This window comes from Coniosporium apollinis (genome assembly GCF_000281105.1).
Source record: "Coniosporium apollinis CBS 100218 chromosome Unknown supercont1.14, whole genome shotgun sequence".
Lineage (NCBI taxonomy): Eukaryota > Fungi > Ascomycota > Dothideomycetes > Coniosporium > Coniosporium apollinis.
Genome location: NW_006913276.1, coordinates 504,438 through 517,940, shown reverse-complemented (window position 1 = coordinate 517,940; position 13,503 = coordinate 504,438). Strand labels below are relative to the sequence as shown.

At 54.0% G+C, this 13,503-nt stretch overlaps 4 protein-coding genes across 4 annotated transcripts; 3 read left to right on the top strand and 1 right to left on the bottom strand.

Moving 5' to 3' along the window:
* Window positions 1–916: 916 nt before the first annotated feature.
* Window positions 917–1,850, top strand: W97_03562 (uncharacterized protein; the record flags this gene model as incomplete). Its single annotated transcript, XM_007781458.1, has 2 exons — window positions 917–1,274; window positions 1,330–1,850. The coding sequence occupies 2 exons, from the start codon at window positions 917–919 to the stop codon at window positions 1,848–1,850; spliced, it is 879 nt and encodes a 292-aa protein (XP_007779648.1).
* Window positions 1,851–6,680: 4,830 nt separating this feature from the next.
* On the top strand, window positions 6,681–8,529 carry W97_03561 (uncharacterized protein; the record flags this gene model as incomplete). Its single annotated transcript, XM_007781457.1, has 5 exons — window positions 6,681–6,780; window positions 6,829–6,915; window positions 6,968–7,122; window positions 7,181–7,319; window positions 7,370–8,529. The coding sequence occupies 5 exons, from the start codon at window positions 6,681–6,683 to the stop codon at window positions 8,527–8,529; spliced, it is 1,641 nt and encodes a 546-aa protein (XP_007779647.1).
* A 792-nt stretch (window positions 8,530–9,321) lies between these two features.
* On the bottom strand, window positions 9,322–10,557 carry W97_03560 (uncharacterized protein; the record flags this gene model as incomplete). Its single annotated transcript, XM_007781456.1, has 3 exons — window positions 9,322–9,667; window positions 9,742–10,321; window positions 10,395–10,557. The coding sequence occupies 3 exons, from the start codon at window positions 10,555–10,557 to the stop codon at window positions 9,322–9,324; spliced, it is 1,089 nt and encodes a 362-aa protein (XP_007779646.1).
* Window positions 10,558–11,277: 720 nt separating this feature from the next.
* On the top strand, window positions 11,278–13,199 carry W97_03559 (uncharacterized protein; the record flags this gene model as incomplete). The annotated part of the gene is made up of 2 exons (XM_007781455.1): window positions 11,278–13,020; window positions 13,074–13,199. The coding sequence occupies 2 exons, from the start codon at window positions 11,278–11,280 to the stop codon at window positions 13,197–13,199; spliced, it is 1,869 nt and encodes a 622-aa protein (XP_007779645.1).
* Between the last annotated feature and the right edge of the window lie 304 nt (window positions 13,200–13,503).

Here is a 13,503-nt window from a genome sequence, read left to right as displayed (position 1 = left end):
ATTCACTCTCCTCAGGCGGGCAGTGGCTGGGTTGCCCAGTATCGTTACGAAGGGGAGGGCACTTACTGAGGAAGTGGCGGCTGCTTGATCACCCTCCAATATCATTAAGCAACACTAACACACGGTTCGTCTGATTTGCATCTGGAACTTCTATTGATTGAAGATGCATTAGATGAGCCGGTCAACCTCCACAAGCACCGAAAAAGCGTGTTAAGAAGAATTGTGGTCACGCGTCGTCAAGCGGCCGCTTCCTCTGTAGATACCCCCACCTTCGTACAGTTACATGACATTCAAAACGTTCTAGCATGGATACTTATAGGAAGCCTTGAACACATACCGCATCTGTCACCCTCTCTACCTTGCCGCATTGTTCTTGCTTCCATTGGATTAGAACGAGATGACACGCATTTCAGTTGACTCTCCATGTATTGATGGCTTGGCCATGAATACCCGCTTTAAACACTGAGCAATCCTCGTCCGCAAGGCATAAATGCCCTTCTCATGCCTCGAAATGGATGAAGGCTGTGGAGGTGCCTCAATCGGAATGACGTCCCGTTTTGGCTCCGCCGAGGTCCTTGTGCTACACTTGTTGATAGGTGACTGGAGCGACGCCGGGTGCGTGCAGGACCTCCAAGGATACAGCCTTAGGTTTTGTTTGCTACTCTGCTCAGCCTTGGGCTTGTGGAGGGACTCGAAGGGTTCATACTGCTGGTTGGGATGCCTGCCTGCCTGGGGTGTGTGGCTGATGGTGCAACATGTCTTCCTCGATAACACAGGGCGGACTCCATGGGAGGCTCGTCAGTCGGTATCGTGTTAGTGACCTTACTCCAGCGAGAAACATATCGAGACAGACAACGGTCGAACACGCTTGCCGCTACACATCTTTCGTATATATCGATCTCTTTGCTTGCACATCATGTCAATAGGAAAGCCGGATGTTGTCGATGTCGAGATGCAGCACCTGCCACCTCCGTTGCCTGATCCTGTCCCAGGATATCCGCGGTTGGCAGAAAGGATGGGGAGAACCCCTGAGACTGCGATCCTACGCCGCTTCGCAGGGCTCAATGCGCGGAATCTCCTGTATCTCCAAGCGGAGCTTGTTCAGCTGGAGCGCGACCTCGCTGAGGTGGAAGTTGCGGACAGCCGGAGGGAGGAGGGCCTGGGACGGAAGTTCTCCACAGATTGGTTCTGGTTGGTTGAATCGGTGAATGACAATGAGCATAGCCGTCAATGGCAGCTTATGCTCAAGGTCCGAGAGCGGTTGAAGGAATACAGTCGGTTCAAACTGCGCAGATCTCTCGGCGGTGCGCGCTGACGATATAGTCGCAGACGAGGCGCTCATTCAGCAAAATCAACTGGCAAACATGCTGCAGCCCGACAAGCGAGACATCCTCACGCTTCAGTGCTGGATGACACATCCCAATGGGGGAGACGGGGTCATGGTTGGCGGCGACTCGTATGTCTGGGGAGACATTCAATACAAGGGATCGCATGCTAGAGACCTCGTTGCTTTACGAGCCCGGCAAGTCGACGATCCGTTTGCTCGATTGGTGACAGGTAGAGTCCGGAATTGGTACGAAGGATCCATCGGGCGCTTTGTAGACAAGAAGCCCTCGCGTATGAACCCAGAAGCCGGACACGAGGACTCTATTCTCATGAACCTCACGTCCATCGTCACGAGTCTTATTGAACCGCTGTTCCCGATCGCTTCAATCGCGATCCTATGCGCTGTGCAATCCGTGTCGACTCGTATAGCCGTCATCGCCGCCTTGAATTTCGTTTTCTCTTTCTGCTTGATGACCTTCGCAAGAGCAAGGAGAACCGAGGTATTTGCCGCGACCGCCGCGTGAGTTGCCCCGTTCTGCTTTTTACAGGTCTTGTTGTTGATATTGACGTGGGAAATAGTTTTGCGGCAGTTCAGGTTGTCTTCGTAGGCACAAGCGAAGCTGGTCAGAGCCGTGCCCAGTAGCATCGCAAGGACATACACAAGTTGCAGAAAGCGAAGTGGCAGGATCATGTCGGACGTACGCGCCAAGTCATCAACAGAGCATGTCGCTTCACTTGCGGCAATCTGGATCGACGCTGACACTTCTTGCTATGAGTCGGAAAGATCTTTAGAAGCATGACGAACTACCGTCTTGACGCTGCTCGTTCGGCCAGAAATGTCATCGCTACACGCCGAATTAGTGCTAGGGCTTTGGTGAAGGGACAGATTTCTTACGTTGTCATTGATTCAGTATGACGATAGCAACCGTTTGACGCCAGTGATGTCCTCATCACCTGCTACCTGAACAATTGTTCACTTGGTATGCTACTCATAGTGCTGTCACTGGCTGCTGCTGACTCTCACGGAATGCTGTCGACTAACTCAAGTTTCCTATGTTCTTCAAGTGATAAATGCTGGCTGCTCTGCTATGATATTGAGAATCTTCGTAATATCTGCAGCGACTGTAGGACTTGCCATACCACTAAGACAGCGCCTCTCAGCCAACGAGCGATGGATAGCCACAAGTATGTAGGTGGTTGCCGGATACCGGGCACCACTTTCGGGTCACCACAGACACCGTCAAGAGGTTATCCTTTTCCCTTTGTCCACCTAGTGATACGCGTAGTTGACGTTCAGACAGATGACAAAAAGCAGTCTAGTAAGGGAGCGGTGACACATTATTCTAATTATTTCGCCAACGAGAAAGAGAAGAAGAAGGTCGCTCAGCAAAACCAAGCTCAGCAGCTGACGGAAACGGAAGCCGCGGGACTCGCGAAGAAGGTAAAGGAGGTTAAAGATGGCGATGTGGGACTCGCCACGCCTCAAGGAGCAAACAAGAAGCTGCCAATTCAAGCACCGTCCTCTCAAACTGGCACGCAGCAGTTGGAACCTAGCCGTGACGAAACGTCACAGCGTCGCTTGCCTGCGCGTTCGCACACCTGGCCCCGATGATGATGGACCAGGGAACTATGTGCAGCGCAGCTGAGACGGACCGCGCACTACGGCATGATCTAGAGGCGCCGGACCTTGCGGTGATGGATACTTTCCATTGATGAAGATAGTCTCCATGTAAAACCAGTTGAAGAACAGTGAGGGGAAGCTCGTGACAATTGGCCCATCATAGAAATAGCAAAATATGTCGCAGGGCCGCTTCAACCTTTGCAAGGTCACTCTCTTTCCCCGCAACCCCTTGGCGGCGTGCGTCGTTGACATTGAATAGATGACCAAAAAAAGTCCAGCAAAGGAGCGCAAGTACGTTCTGCGGAGTACTTGGACAACAGAAAGGAGAAGGCAGAGCGTAAGAAACAACAGGAGATATTGCAACAGCAGAATGAAAAGAAAGCTAAACAGCCAGCGACGATGAGCCAGGAGCACAAAACTGACAGCGGGCAATAAGGCCAGAATGCACAGTGGGATACTCATCCGCCGTATCAAACCCCACTCTTTCGATGTGGTACGCAGCAGACGTTTTCCGGCTCTGGCGGCGCATCACAGAGTCTCCAGTCTTGGTATTCCCATTCAGGGCACCCACCGGAATAAAGCGACGAGGGATTCTTTAGTGGTGAAGCTGCGGAGGGTCCCATGTTCTTTGAATATATCAAAGACCTATGTGAACAACCTGGAACATTTCTTGCGCTTCAGCGGAAGCTCTCTCTCATCAAACCTCTCTCAACAACGAGGCCGGCCACTATTCAGTACCGACTACACGAGGGCTCCTCTTCGCAGTAACATGATAGCAGCTGCGCCTTGACAAGCTGACAGGCTCTGATTAGCGCTCAAACCATCTATTTATTCAGTGAATTGGCAAACAGTTATTCCCAGCTGATGGCTGAATACACAACGTCATTGAGAACGCTCCAATACACTGAGTTTCTTCATGTGCTGAAGTATGGCCGCTTGGAGCACATCTTGGAGATAGTATCATCGATGCGACCCGTGATTTGTGTGATATTTCCAACGCGCAATATGGAATCGCCTTTCCATGGAGTCCTGAAGCATGTGTGATTCTCACACTGTATCAGAGATGTACCGGTCGCCCTAAGGTAATTGAATACGGGCGATCCTCCTGATCGACAACGTGGTGTCCAGCCTTGTTTGGGACCGCACCGAACTGCAGGTACACACGTCGTGTGGTGCTCTGCGGGACCTTGGAGGTGTAACGTCGTCCTGCGAATGGATAACTGTGCGACCGTTGATTCAGGATCGAAACCCCGACTCATGTCTCATCGTTCCAGATCCGCTGCGTCGGCTTGCCCGTGGTTCCCGGCATGGAACAGGTCGGGCTTTGCATGGAATCGGGATGAAGATTTACCAGTCGCCGGGCTTCTGCTCGGCAGCGCTGCCGCTCGCACGATGGCTCTGCAGTAATCGAAGTGCGTCCTGACGGAATTCGTATCACGTGCATTTCCATAAGCGACCTATCACGACACTTTCTACCATTCCAACCAGCATCAACAGATACTGCCGACTTGCTTGCCAATGTGGCACTGCTGCTACGGCTTCGAATTCGATGATGGGCGCCTGACCAGCCTCCATGAGACTGTTTCCCCTTCCTGCGCTTTATGCAAGTCTTCCGACGCAAAGAAGCATGGGGTACATACGCGAGTTGCCGTTGAATACAGCGGCGCGAGTACCGGAGGTCCCCTGTAACGACAGCCTCGTCTAGTCAGATCACGAAGTGTGCTGGACGCGTCACTGCAACTCTCGAAGGATCACGCCTGGGAGCGAGGAGTGGTGCGTCAAGCCCCCCGGAGAAGACGCGGTTTCGGGACTAGTTCTCGCTAATGGAAGAAAGAACACGGAGAAGAACATCTTCCCACAGGCCCGGTCTTCGAACTAGAGGATCCCAGGCGGTCACTTTCGAGAAGGGATCATGCCATGTTCCGTAGACAGGGAGAGAAAGCGTGAGACCGACTGACTGCTGTTCATTGCCAGCCACAGTTGAGATGAAGACTCCAGATAGACGCTGATCATTTCTCTTCGATCAGCGACAAATTTGACAGAGAGATTGGAGATGCCGCGATGGATCTTGCGCGTTGAGTTACTGGACGCCGTTAACGCTCTCGGCAGCCAGTACTGTGGCAGATCAACGAGGTGCCTCTTCACAGCGCGCTTCCTGAACTCTTAGGCGCCGGCTAGAAATCTTTTAGGGCTTTTACGAAAGAGCCGGTGCTATCAGTCAGGGCTGGTCCTTGACCGAAGCCTTTTCTCCATGTCATGCATGCAACGCGTCCGCCGTTTCTCCTCGAGCCTTAGGCCAGCCTCAGCCGCTGCCAGGTCCACTACTCGGCAGGACTTGAGCTTTGTCCTGCACCATTTCATGGGTCTCAACGGTTTCAAGGGTTGACATGATATCACGGGGCGCAGTCTTGGTACAGGAAGGACATTACAGTAAGGCTGAGGCTGATCGCCTAACTTCCCTCGCTCCGAGCACGTTACGCATCTCTCGCTCAGGCCCAGAGGACTGCGGGATTTGAAAGACGCCGAGATTCCCGGCATCCATCGAGCACTCTTTCCGCGCCGCAGGGGACGCCGTCTGCCAGTCGTTGCGCTGTCCGTGCTACACGCGAGCAGGCCGTGCATGCATGTCAGCTAACCCGCCCAGCTGCGGGCGCTGCTTGGCGTGGAGGACGAAGCTGGAGCGCTGAAGGACAGCAGTCTGCCCCATGGTGTAAGAAAGTCTGCAACTGCGATTGAAGAGTGAAGGACCAGAGTAACAAATCGGGCGACCATCGTCAGAGCTTACTCTAGCGACGCCGGCTTCTCGTACTCCAGGCTGAGCGACACTCCATCCACTTGGATCATCGAAATCGGGCAGAGTTCAACCCTCTGCGGCCGGTGGTGAAGCTCTCTGTGTGGACAGATGCGGGCGCGTAGCCGGATGAGGCAGTTCGGCTAGTGTCTGGTAGCTGGTCTCGGCAAAGCGGCGTCAGAAAGCGTGGGATCAGAAGCAACCACTCTGCACGCGTACCTTGCTTCCGACCTGGCACAAGGCGCGCCACCATCCTTTTCGCAAATCCACACGATGTCTGTCCTCTCAAACGGCTAATTTTCCAGCCCTCTTCCTTTGAGGGGCAATCGCGATGACAGGCTTGGGTCTCTTGGGCGGCCACAGGCACCGGCCCGCTGGGACCCCTTCCAACCATCTGCCGCGATGACCCCAGCTGATGGTCTCCAGCTTCGCGTGGTATTACCAGGCTAATCGCTCGCTGCCCACCTTTAACATGTACATCCCCCGCGGTGTGCCCAGACTTCACTCTGTTTTGCGACTTCTTGCTTTCCTGCGCTGTCTATTCCTAGCATCACACGCCAAGATCTACCGAGCGTCCACCCTCGTTGCGCACAACTACCACATCGGAGACCAGAAGCAACACACGAGCAACCCTGTTCCAGATTTGTCTCGGCGGCGCATATCTCCATTTCACTCCTCCGCCAAGAGTACAAATTTCTTTCCCATGTATCGATAGTATCGATAGTATCAAATACCCACCCCCTGGATCCGGTTCATCCTTACCGGGACTCTCGACATCTATATCTTGCGCAGTAGCGTAGATTCCGTACCTTATTAGAGGAAAGAATTCACAGGCCGTCCAGAAAAAACCCTGGGATACCAAGACGCGGAGGCAGGAAAGGATTTTTGCTCATGGTGGATGATTTACGAAGTCAGCCTCATTAAGGACGACCATCAGTTAAAATGCCAAGAGCAGCACCAACAAACTCAAGCATTGCATCGCTCCGTGGATATTGTCCAGCGCCGTTTCTGGATGAGTCTAACTTTCAACAGGCAGATGGATGTATGTAACATCATCAAGAAATTCATGACATGCGTTGACATTTTCCAGTCGTGGCCGGTCGATTCTGTCAGAGTGTTTTAGCGGATCTTACGTGCTGTCTGCCATGCCCGGCTACGGATTGGTTGTATCCACAAAGTAGGCTTTCGGCTCCTTTCAACGCTGTTACATCACTGACACAGATGTACAGGTTTTTGGACATGGACGCGCATAGCAGAAGGCGTCAATGCAGCCGGCTTCGTTCTCAGCGGCTTGCTACTCATATCGTGGCTGATTCTACCTGTGGAAGCTACACGACGGCACTACCTGAGCGTCTGTCTAGTAATTGGCATCATGTCGATGGCTGTACGTCCCCTCGCCCTTTCGCCGAGGTTGGAGATATGCCTCTCTGACTCGTCTGCAGCTCGGCTTCGTCGTACCGTTGGCAGTGCGGCCAGAGCAATGCTTCGATGAGATCACACCTCACGACATGTACTCAAGCATGACGTGTGCGTGGTCTGGCGCCTTCCTCATTGCCGGTGGTCTGGCTGTGGACGTATGGAGTGAGTGTCATCCAATGCTGTGCTAGGCCATCGTAACTCACATGACTTAGTCTTTATCCGCGCTCTCTCGATGCACCTCCAGATCTGCTGGGATGTCGTGCCCGGACGCAAATTCTTTTACGCCGCTCAGGTGCTCGGCTGGGGCGTTACCGCAGCGCTCTTCACTGCTACGGTCACCTTTACCGGGTTCTCGATGCGCTTCGGTGACGCCTGCCATGTTAACTCAGCCCACTCAATGAAAGACTTCTGGGGGCCACTGCTCGGCATTGCCGCCGCATCAACCCTCACGCAGCTCGCGACATTTGCCTATTGTATCCACGTGTACCTCAAGAACATGTGGAGCGAAGACAAGACCGATACTAACAGCAGTTGCGGCCTACCGTCGTACACTTCCAGCGTGAACGCTCAGTCCGCACGAGCGGTCTACCGCCGCGTCAAGAAAGTAATCCTGCTACAGTGGCGCGGCATAGCCATTGTTATTTGTATACTCGTGGACGTCGTCTTCTTCTCAACCGTCTTCGTCTACCTAGACAATATGGAGCATGCCGTTCTGAAGGACCCGGAGATGCTCCAATCGTGGCTGCTGTGCTTGGTCGCAAGCCCAGACGACAGGGCGAAGTGCTACCATTTGGGTCAAGAGTTTCTCATCAACCAGCCGACCGTTGTAGCGGTCCTGTTGATGCTCTCGGTAAGTTACCCCATCACAATCATCCTAATCCATGGGCTGACCGGCGTAATTCGCTTCAAGATGGCCGGAATACAAGCCTTTCTTCTCCTAGGTCGCAGATCGATGTTCACAGCATGGATCAAGTATATCCGCACAAAGCTTGACCGCAAGCGCGAATTCGTTTCGTTGGATGCGCGGCGGTGCTCCGCGGACGCACGCGCATACGAGCTACTCAAGCTTGGGACCAAACCCACCGTCATCAGATCTCCCGGAACCGACATCACAAGCCCAGCGGACACGTACGCCAGCCCAATCGGCGGGGGCAGGAGCGGGACGCCGGATTACTTTGCGAAGGATGTGCACAGGCACTACCGGAGTCCAGTCATGAGTTTCTCCAGTCCGACAACGCCAAACCAGATGGCGCTACGGACGGACTACTGGGATCCGCGAAGCACGCGTGCAAGAGGCGGCTTAGGCCTACATCCGCCGGCGTCCGAAGACAGCAGTCCAGTTTCGCCAGAGGGCCTCAAGCACAAGCTGTAACCCACCCTGGACGAAGTTGTTAATACTGGTCAAAAGTTGATGTAAATACGCTATGATTCATGGAATTGGAACTGTTGGGCTTACACTCGGAGGAACACGGAGTTTTCGGGCTCGGTTCCCATGGGGGTATTTTGATAGCGTTGCTTGCGACCATTGGGATGGCGTTGGCTTTCTGATGGGCCGTCTGGCTTTGGGTGGTGTTTTCGATTCTTTGTCACTCGTTCATTCTTCATTACTACCCTCTCATCCGACATTGTTACTATTCTTCCATCTACGCTCGCTGGCCCGCTCGAGGTTCTTGTCTATTGTTCAAATGCTCACATCAACTTGCGAGCGACTTATTTCTGTCCTTCGTTGTCTCCCCTTACCGCGCAAATCGCGCCTGGAGCAATCCACTGTACAGTGTAGCGTAGTCAAGCACCAGCTTCGTGTCATCCTCGAAAAGCAAGCTATGATTGTTATGTCGTTGGTTTGCTCGTCGTGTTGTTACCGTTTTACTACGGCGCTGTTTTGTGCCATCGTTTCTTGATGGAGATCTCGCTCAAGCTGAACGTGGTTCCCTGATACCTCCGGCTCTAGATATTTCTTCACACAACCCGAGCCTACGTCGAAGTGGCGCTTTTTTCAACAGCCAACGCACCATGCTCAGCCAAAGCGGTGTTTACGCAACAGCTCTCTACACGCAGGCTTACATGCGTCACCGATGCCATGACGTGACCGCCCTTGCCTCGAGGTGCGATCACTGAATGTCTCCGGCCTATCTCCCCGATTGCAATCAAACAGAGCTATCCTCTAATAACCCCTCTTTCGATCCACCACATTGATCAATTTCTCCCCCTTCTCCCTCCTCTCCAAATTAACCTCGAGCACCTGAAACGCCCTATCCGTATACGCCTGTCCAACGCCGCTGATGTGCGGCGTGATGGTCACGTTCGGCGCGTCCCACAGCGGGTCATCTGGCGGTAGGGGTTCCGGATCCGTGACGTCGAGGGCGGCGCCGCGGAGAGAGCCGTCGTGGAGAGCGGAGACCAGCGCGGGTTGGTCGATGATTTGGCCGCGTGAGATGTTGGTTACGAAGGCGTGCTGTTTGGAGAGAACTTCAAACTCAGGAGTGCTGAGAAAGTGTCGGGTTTCTTTACTGCGATTGCGATTCAGGGTCAGCGGACGACAGGAAGCGCATAAGTAGGAGATGTAGAGGGAAACATGACCTACGTCAATGGAACGGACACAAGCAGCACGTCGATGTCCTGCTTCAGGAAGTGATGCAAACTCTCCTTATCGAGCCCGCTATACCAATTGCTCGGAATACTCCCGTCCGGATCCCCCGTCCCCGGAACAACGAACCCCTTATCCCTCCTCTTCTCCGGCGTATCCTTCGGCGTGGCCGTATACGCAATCACATCCATGCCCATGGCCTTCGCCACTCTTCCAACCTGCCTCCCAATACTGCCATACCCTAACACCCCCAAGCGCTGACCGACCAGATCCCTCACGCGGTGATAATCGCCATCGATGTCGTTCTTGCCCCAGCGCTTCTGCTTCTGCAGCTCGTACAGCTTGTTGTAGTGGTGGCTCTGCACGAGCGCGGTCATGACGACCCATTCTGCGATCTGCGGGCCGTGGATGCCGCTGCTGGTGGTGAGGGTGATCTTGGTATCGGTGTAGATCGGGTGGTTCGCGATGTGGTTCGTGCCGGCAGAGAAGAAGTGGATCAGCTCGAGGTGGGGGCAGTCTTCTGGGGTAGGCGGGAGCGCTGAGAGGGTCACGAGGATGGTCTTGTCTTTGTAGATTTCTGGGGCGGAAGGCGTCAGTTGGCTGTAGTTGAGGCTATACCCGGCGGGCGCTGTAGGATGGGAGTATGGCACCTTTGGGCACTTCCTTGTAGGTCTTCCATGCTACTTCTGCGAACTTGAGGTGCACAAATGTGATCTCTATGTTGGGATGCTGCTTTCTGATCCGGTCTATGATCGCTTTGGGCTCAGGAAACGGAAGGACAATGAGCATCTTGTCTGCTGGACCGCCGCCCATGGTTGCGGCGAGGGCGCGAAGGCGTGGGATGGCTATGTTGAATGAACTACAAGATATCTACAATGACTGCTCACAGATCCGTCTATCCCAAGTACAGGCCAAAGTTAAGAATAGTGACCGGTGACAGGGCAATAGCATTGATACTATGCCGTGCCGGTGACATCTTGGTACTCCCACTCCGCATCCCGCCATCTTGTTTGCAATCGATAAGGCAAGTAGTTTGGCCGACCTCGGCCTCATCTAGATAGCATTCGTGATAGAGCAGGACGAGTAGATGCGTGGTCCTCGGCTCTTTGGTCCATTACAGACAACCCAGAAAACAATTGAAGCAAGAACTACAACAATAGAGGCCGGACGGAGGGCGAGTGGGCTGCAGCGTCACGCTGCGGACCGTTTGTGTGGCCCCACGGGGAGAGAGACGCCGATGGCAGGTTTGCCGAGCGGACCGTCAGCTTCACCCCCATTTGCCCAGCCGTCCTCCAGTGTCACGACTCCGCCGCATGTGGGGAGTCCTGCGGCACTGCGGCCTGCGTGCGTGCTGGCGCGCAAGTCTTCGGAAACGCGGCTGTGTGTTCGCATCGAGGTGAGAATCTGTGTCATTGCCTGCAAGATTCCTCGGACTTCTCACCGTGTATCTGCATCCATTTCCATATAACCTGCTAAGCATACGAGTGCTCTCTATCTTCTTGTTTCATTTCTTCAAACAGATCTCCCGTCACCATGCTCACTGACCGGCGACCACACACCATCGACCTTCCTCGCTTCGTCGAGCCTCACGCTCGCGTAGCATTACCCAAAGGCTCTGCTTCATCGCCCAATGAGGTGGCTCAGACATGGCTTGATTCCTTTGAATCTGCCTTGGCCGCCGGCGATGTAGCAAAGCTCAAGACGCTGTTCCACGCCAACAGCTGGTGGAGGGACCACCTGGCACTATCCTGGGATTACCACACCCTCCATCCGCTTTCCAAGATCGAGGACTTCCTATCAGCCCGCATTGGCCAGCTCCAGCTTTCCAACTTCCGCCTCGCGGAGATTGGCAGCTTCACTCCCACTAAGAAGACTCCAACGAAGGACCTTGACTGGGTTGAGTCCATGTTTGAGTTCGAGACCAGAACTGGACGCGGAAAGGGTGTCTTTAGGCTCGTACAAGGACATGACGATGTTTGGAAGGCATATACAGTATACACTTCATTGCAAGAGCTGAGGGGGTACGAGGAGGCCGCTGGAAGGAGAAGGCCGCATGGAGGAAATAACAAGCTCCAGGGTGGCCTTAATTGGCTTGAGCGTCGGCAGAGGAAGATTGAGTTCAAGGACGAAGAGCCCACTGCGTTCATCGTCGGCGCTGGACAGGCCGGCCTCAACATTGCCGCCCGCCTTCAAGCACTCAACATATCCTGTCTCATAATCGACCGCAACCCACGCGTTGGTGACAATTGGCGCAACCGCTACCGCACCCTCTCTACCCATGACCCTGTACATACATGCCACATGGCATACCTTCAATTCCCCGCGAACTGGCCCTTCTTCACTCCCAAGGATAAGCTGGCCGACTGGTTCGAGTCATATGCTAGTATCAATGAGCTCAACGTCTGGCTCTCCACCAGCATCACCAACTCCTCCTGGTCCGATGAGGACAAAACCTGGACCATCTCCGTCAAGCGCGGCGACAAGAACGGCGAAGAACGAACACTAAAGCCAAGATACGTTGTCTTCTGCACAGGTCACTCCGGAGAGCCCAAGATCCCCACCTTCCCTGGCCAAGACAGCTTCAAAGGCACCGTCTACCATGCCTCACAGCACAAAGACGCCTCATCCTCAGGCCAGGACGTTACAGGCAAAAAGGTCATTGTTCTCGGCTCAGGCAACAGCGGCCACGACATCGCACAAAACTTCAGCGAGAACGGCGCAGTCGTCACCATGGTGCAGCGGTCTCCAACCTACGTCATCTCCGCCTCCATAGGACTGCTAGAACTGTCCAAAGGCATCTACGACGACGCCGCACTCCGAATCAACACGATCGACGAGACGGACGTCTACGCTCAAAGCTTGCCGTACGCGATCCAGTGGGCGCTCGGCGTTGAGACGACCAAGCGCATTGCGGGCCAGGAAAGCGAGCTACTCGCCGGGCTGCGCAAAGCGGGGTTTGCGCTTAGTGAGGGGATCGATGGCGCAGGGATCATGAGGCTGTATATGCAGAAGGGAGGCGGGTATTACATCGACGTCGGCGCTTCGAAGATGATCGCCGAGGGCAAGATTAAGGTCGTGCAGAGCTTGGATGGAATCAAGGAATTTGAGGCCGACAAGCTAGTGCTTGCGGACGGGACGAAGTTAGATGCGGATATCGTTGTGTTGGCTACTGGCTACGACAATATGCGGACGAGTCTCAGGAAAGCATTTGGTGACGAGGTTGCGGACCGATGTAAGGATGTTTGGGATCTTGACGATGAGGGTGAGATCAATGCGGTAAGTGCGATCTTATCAACACGGAGACCAAATACTAACGCAGTCCAACATAGATGTGGAGACCGAGCGGTCACCCGGGCGTTTTCTTCATGGGCGGTAATCTGCTTCTCTGCCGAATCTACTCGAAGTTCTTGGCGCTGCAGATCAAAGCTATTGACGAAGGGCTGAATCTACGGTAGCACAGTAATGTATCTTGTATGGAGCACGACGGAGCTGGAGTCAGGCCTGCATAGGGATGGGTAGATTAGAACGATTCGGCGTAGTGAGAGACTGTTATGCTCTCTCATACTCGAACGGCTCTTTGGAGAAGATGAAAGACCTGTATTTGAAGAACATTGCCCGTGAAAGGACTGAAAGGCGGAAGATGTCAAATCTGCCGGCTTTTTCCTTCATGTTGGCGGTCTACGGGGCATGTCCCGCTGAAGGGAGGACATGAATGTCTGATGGCCGGAGACCGCGGCGGGCTTTGGCTTGGACCGCCTT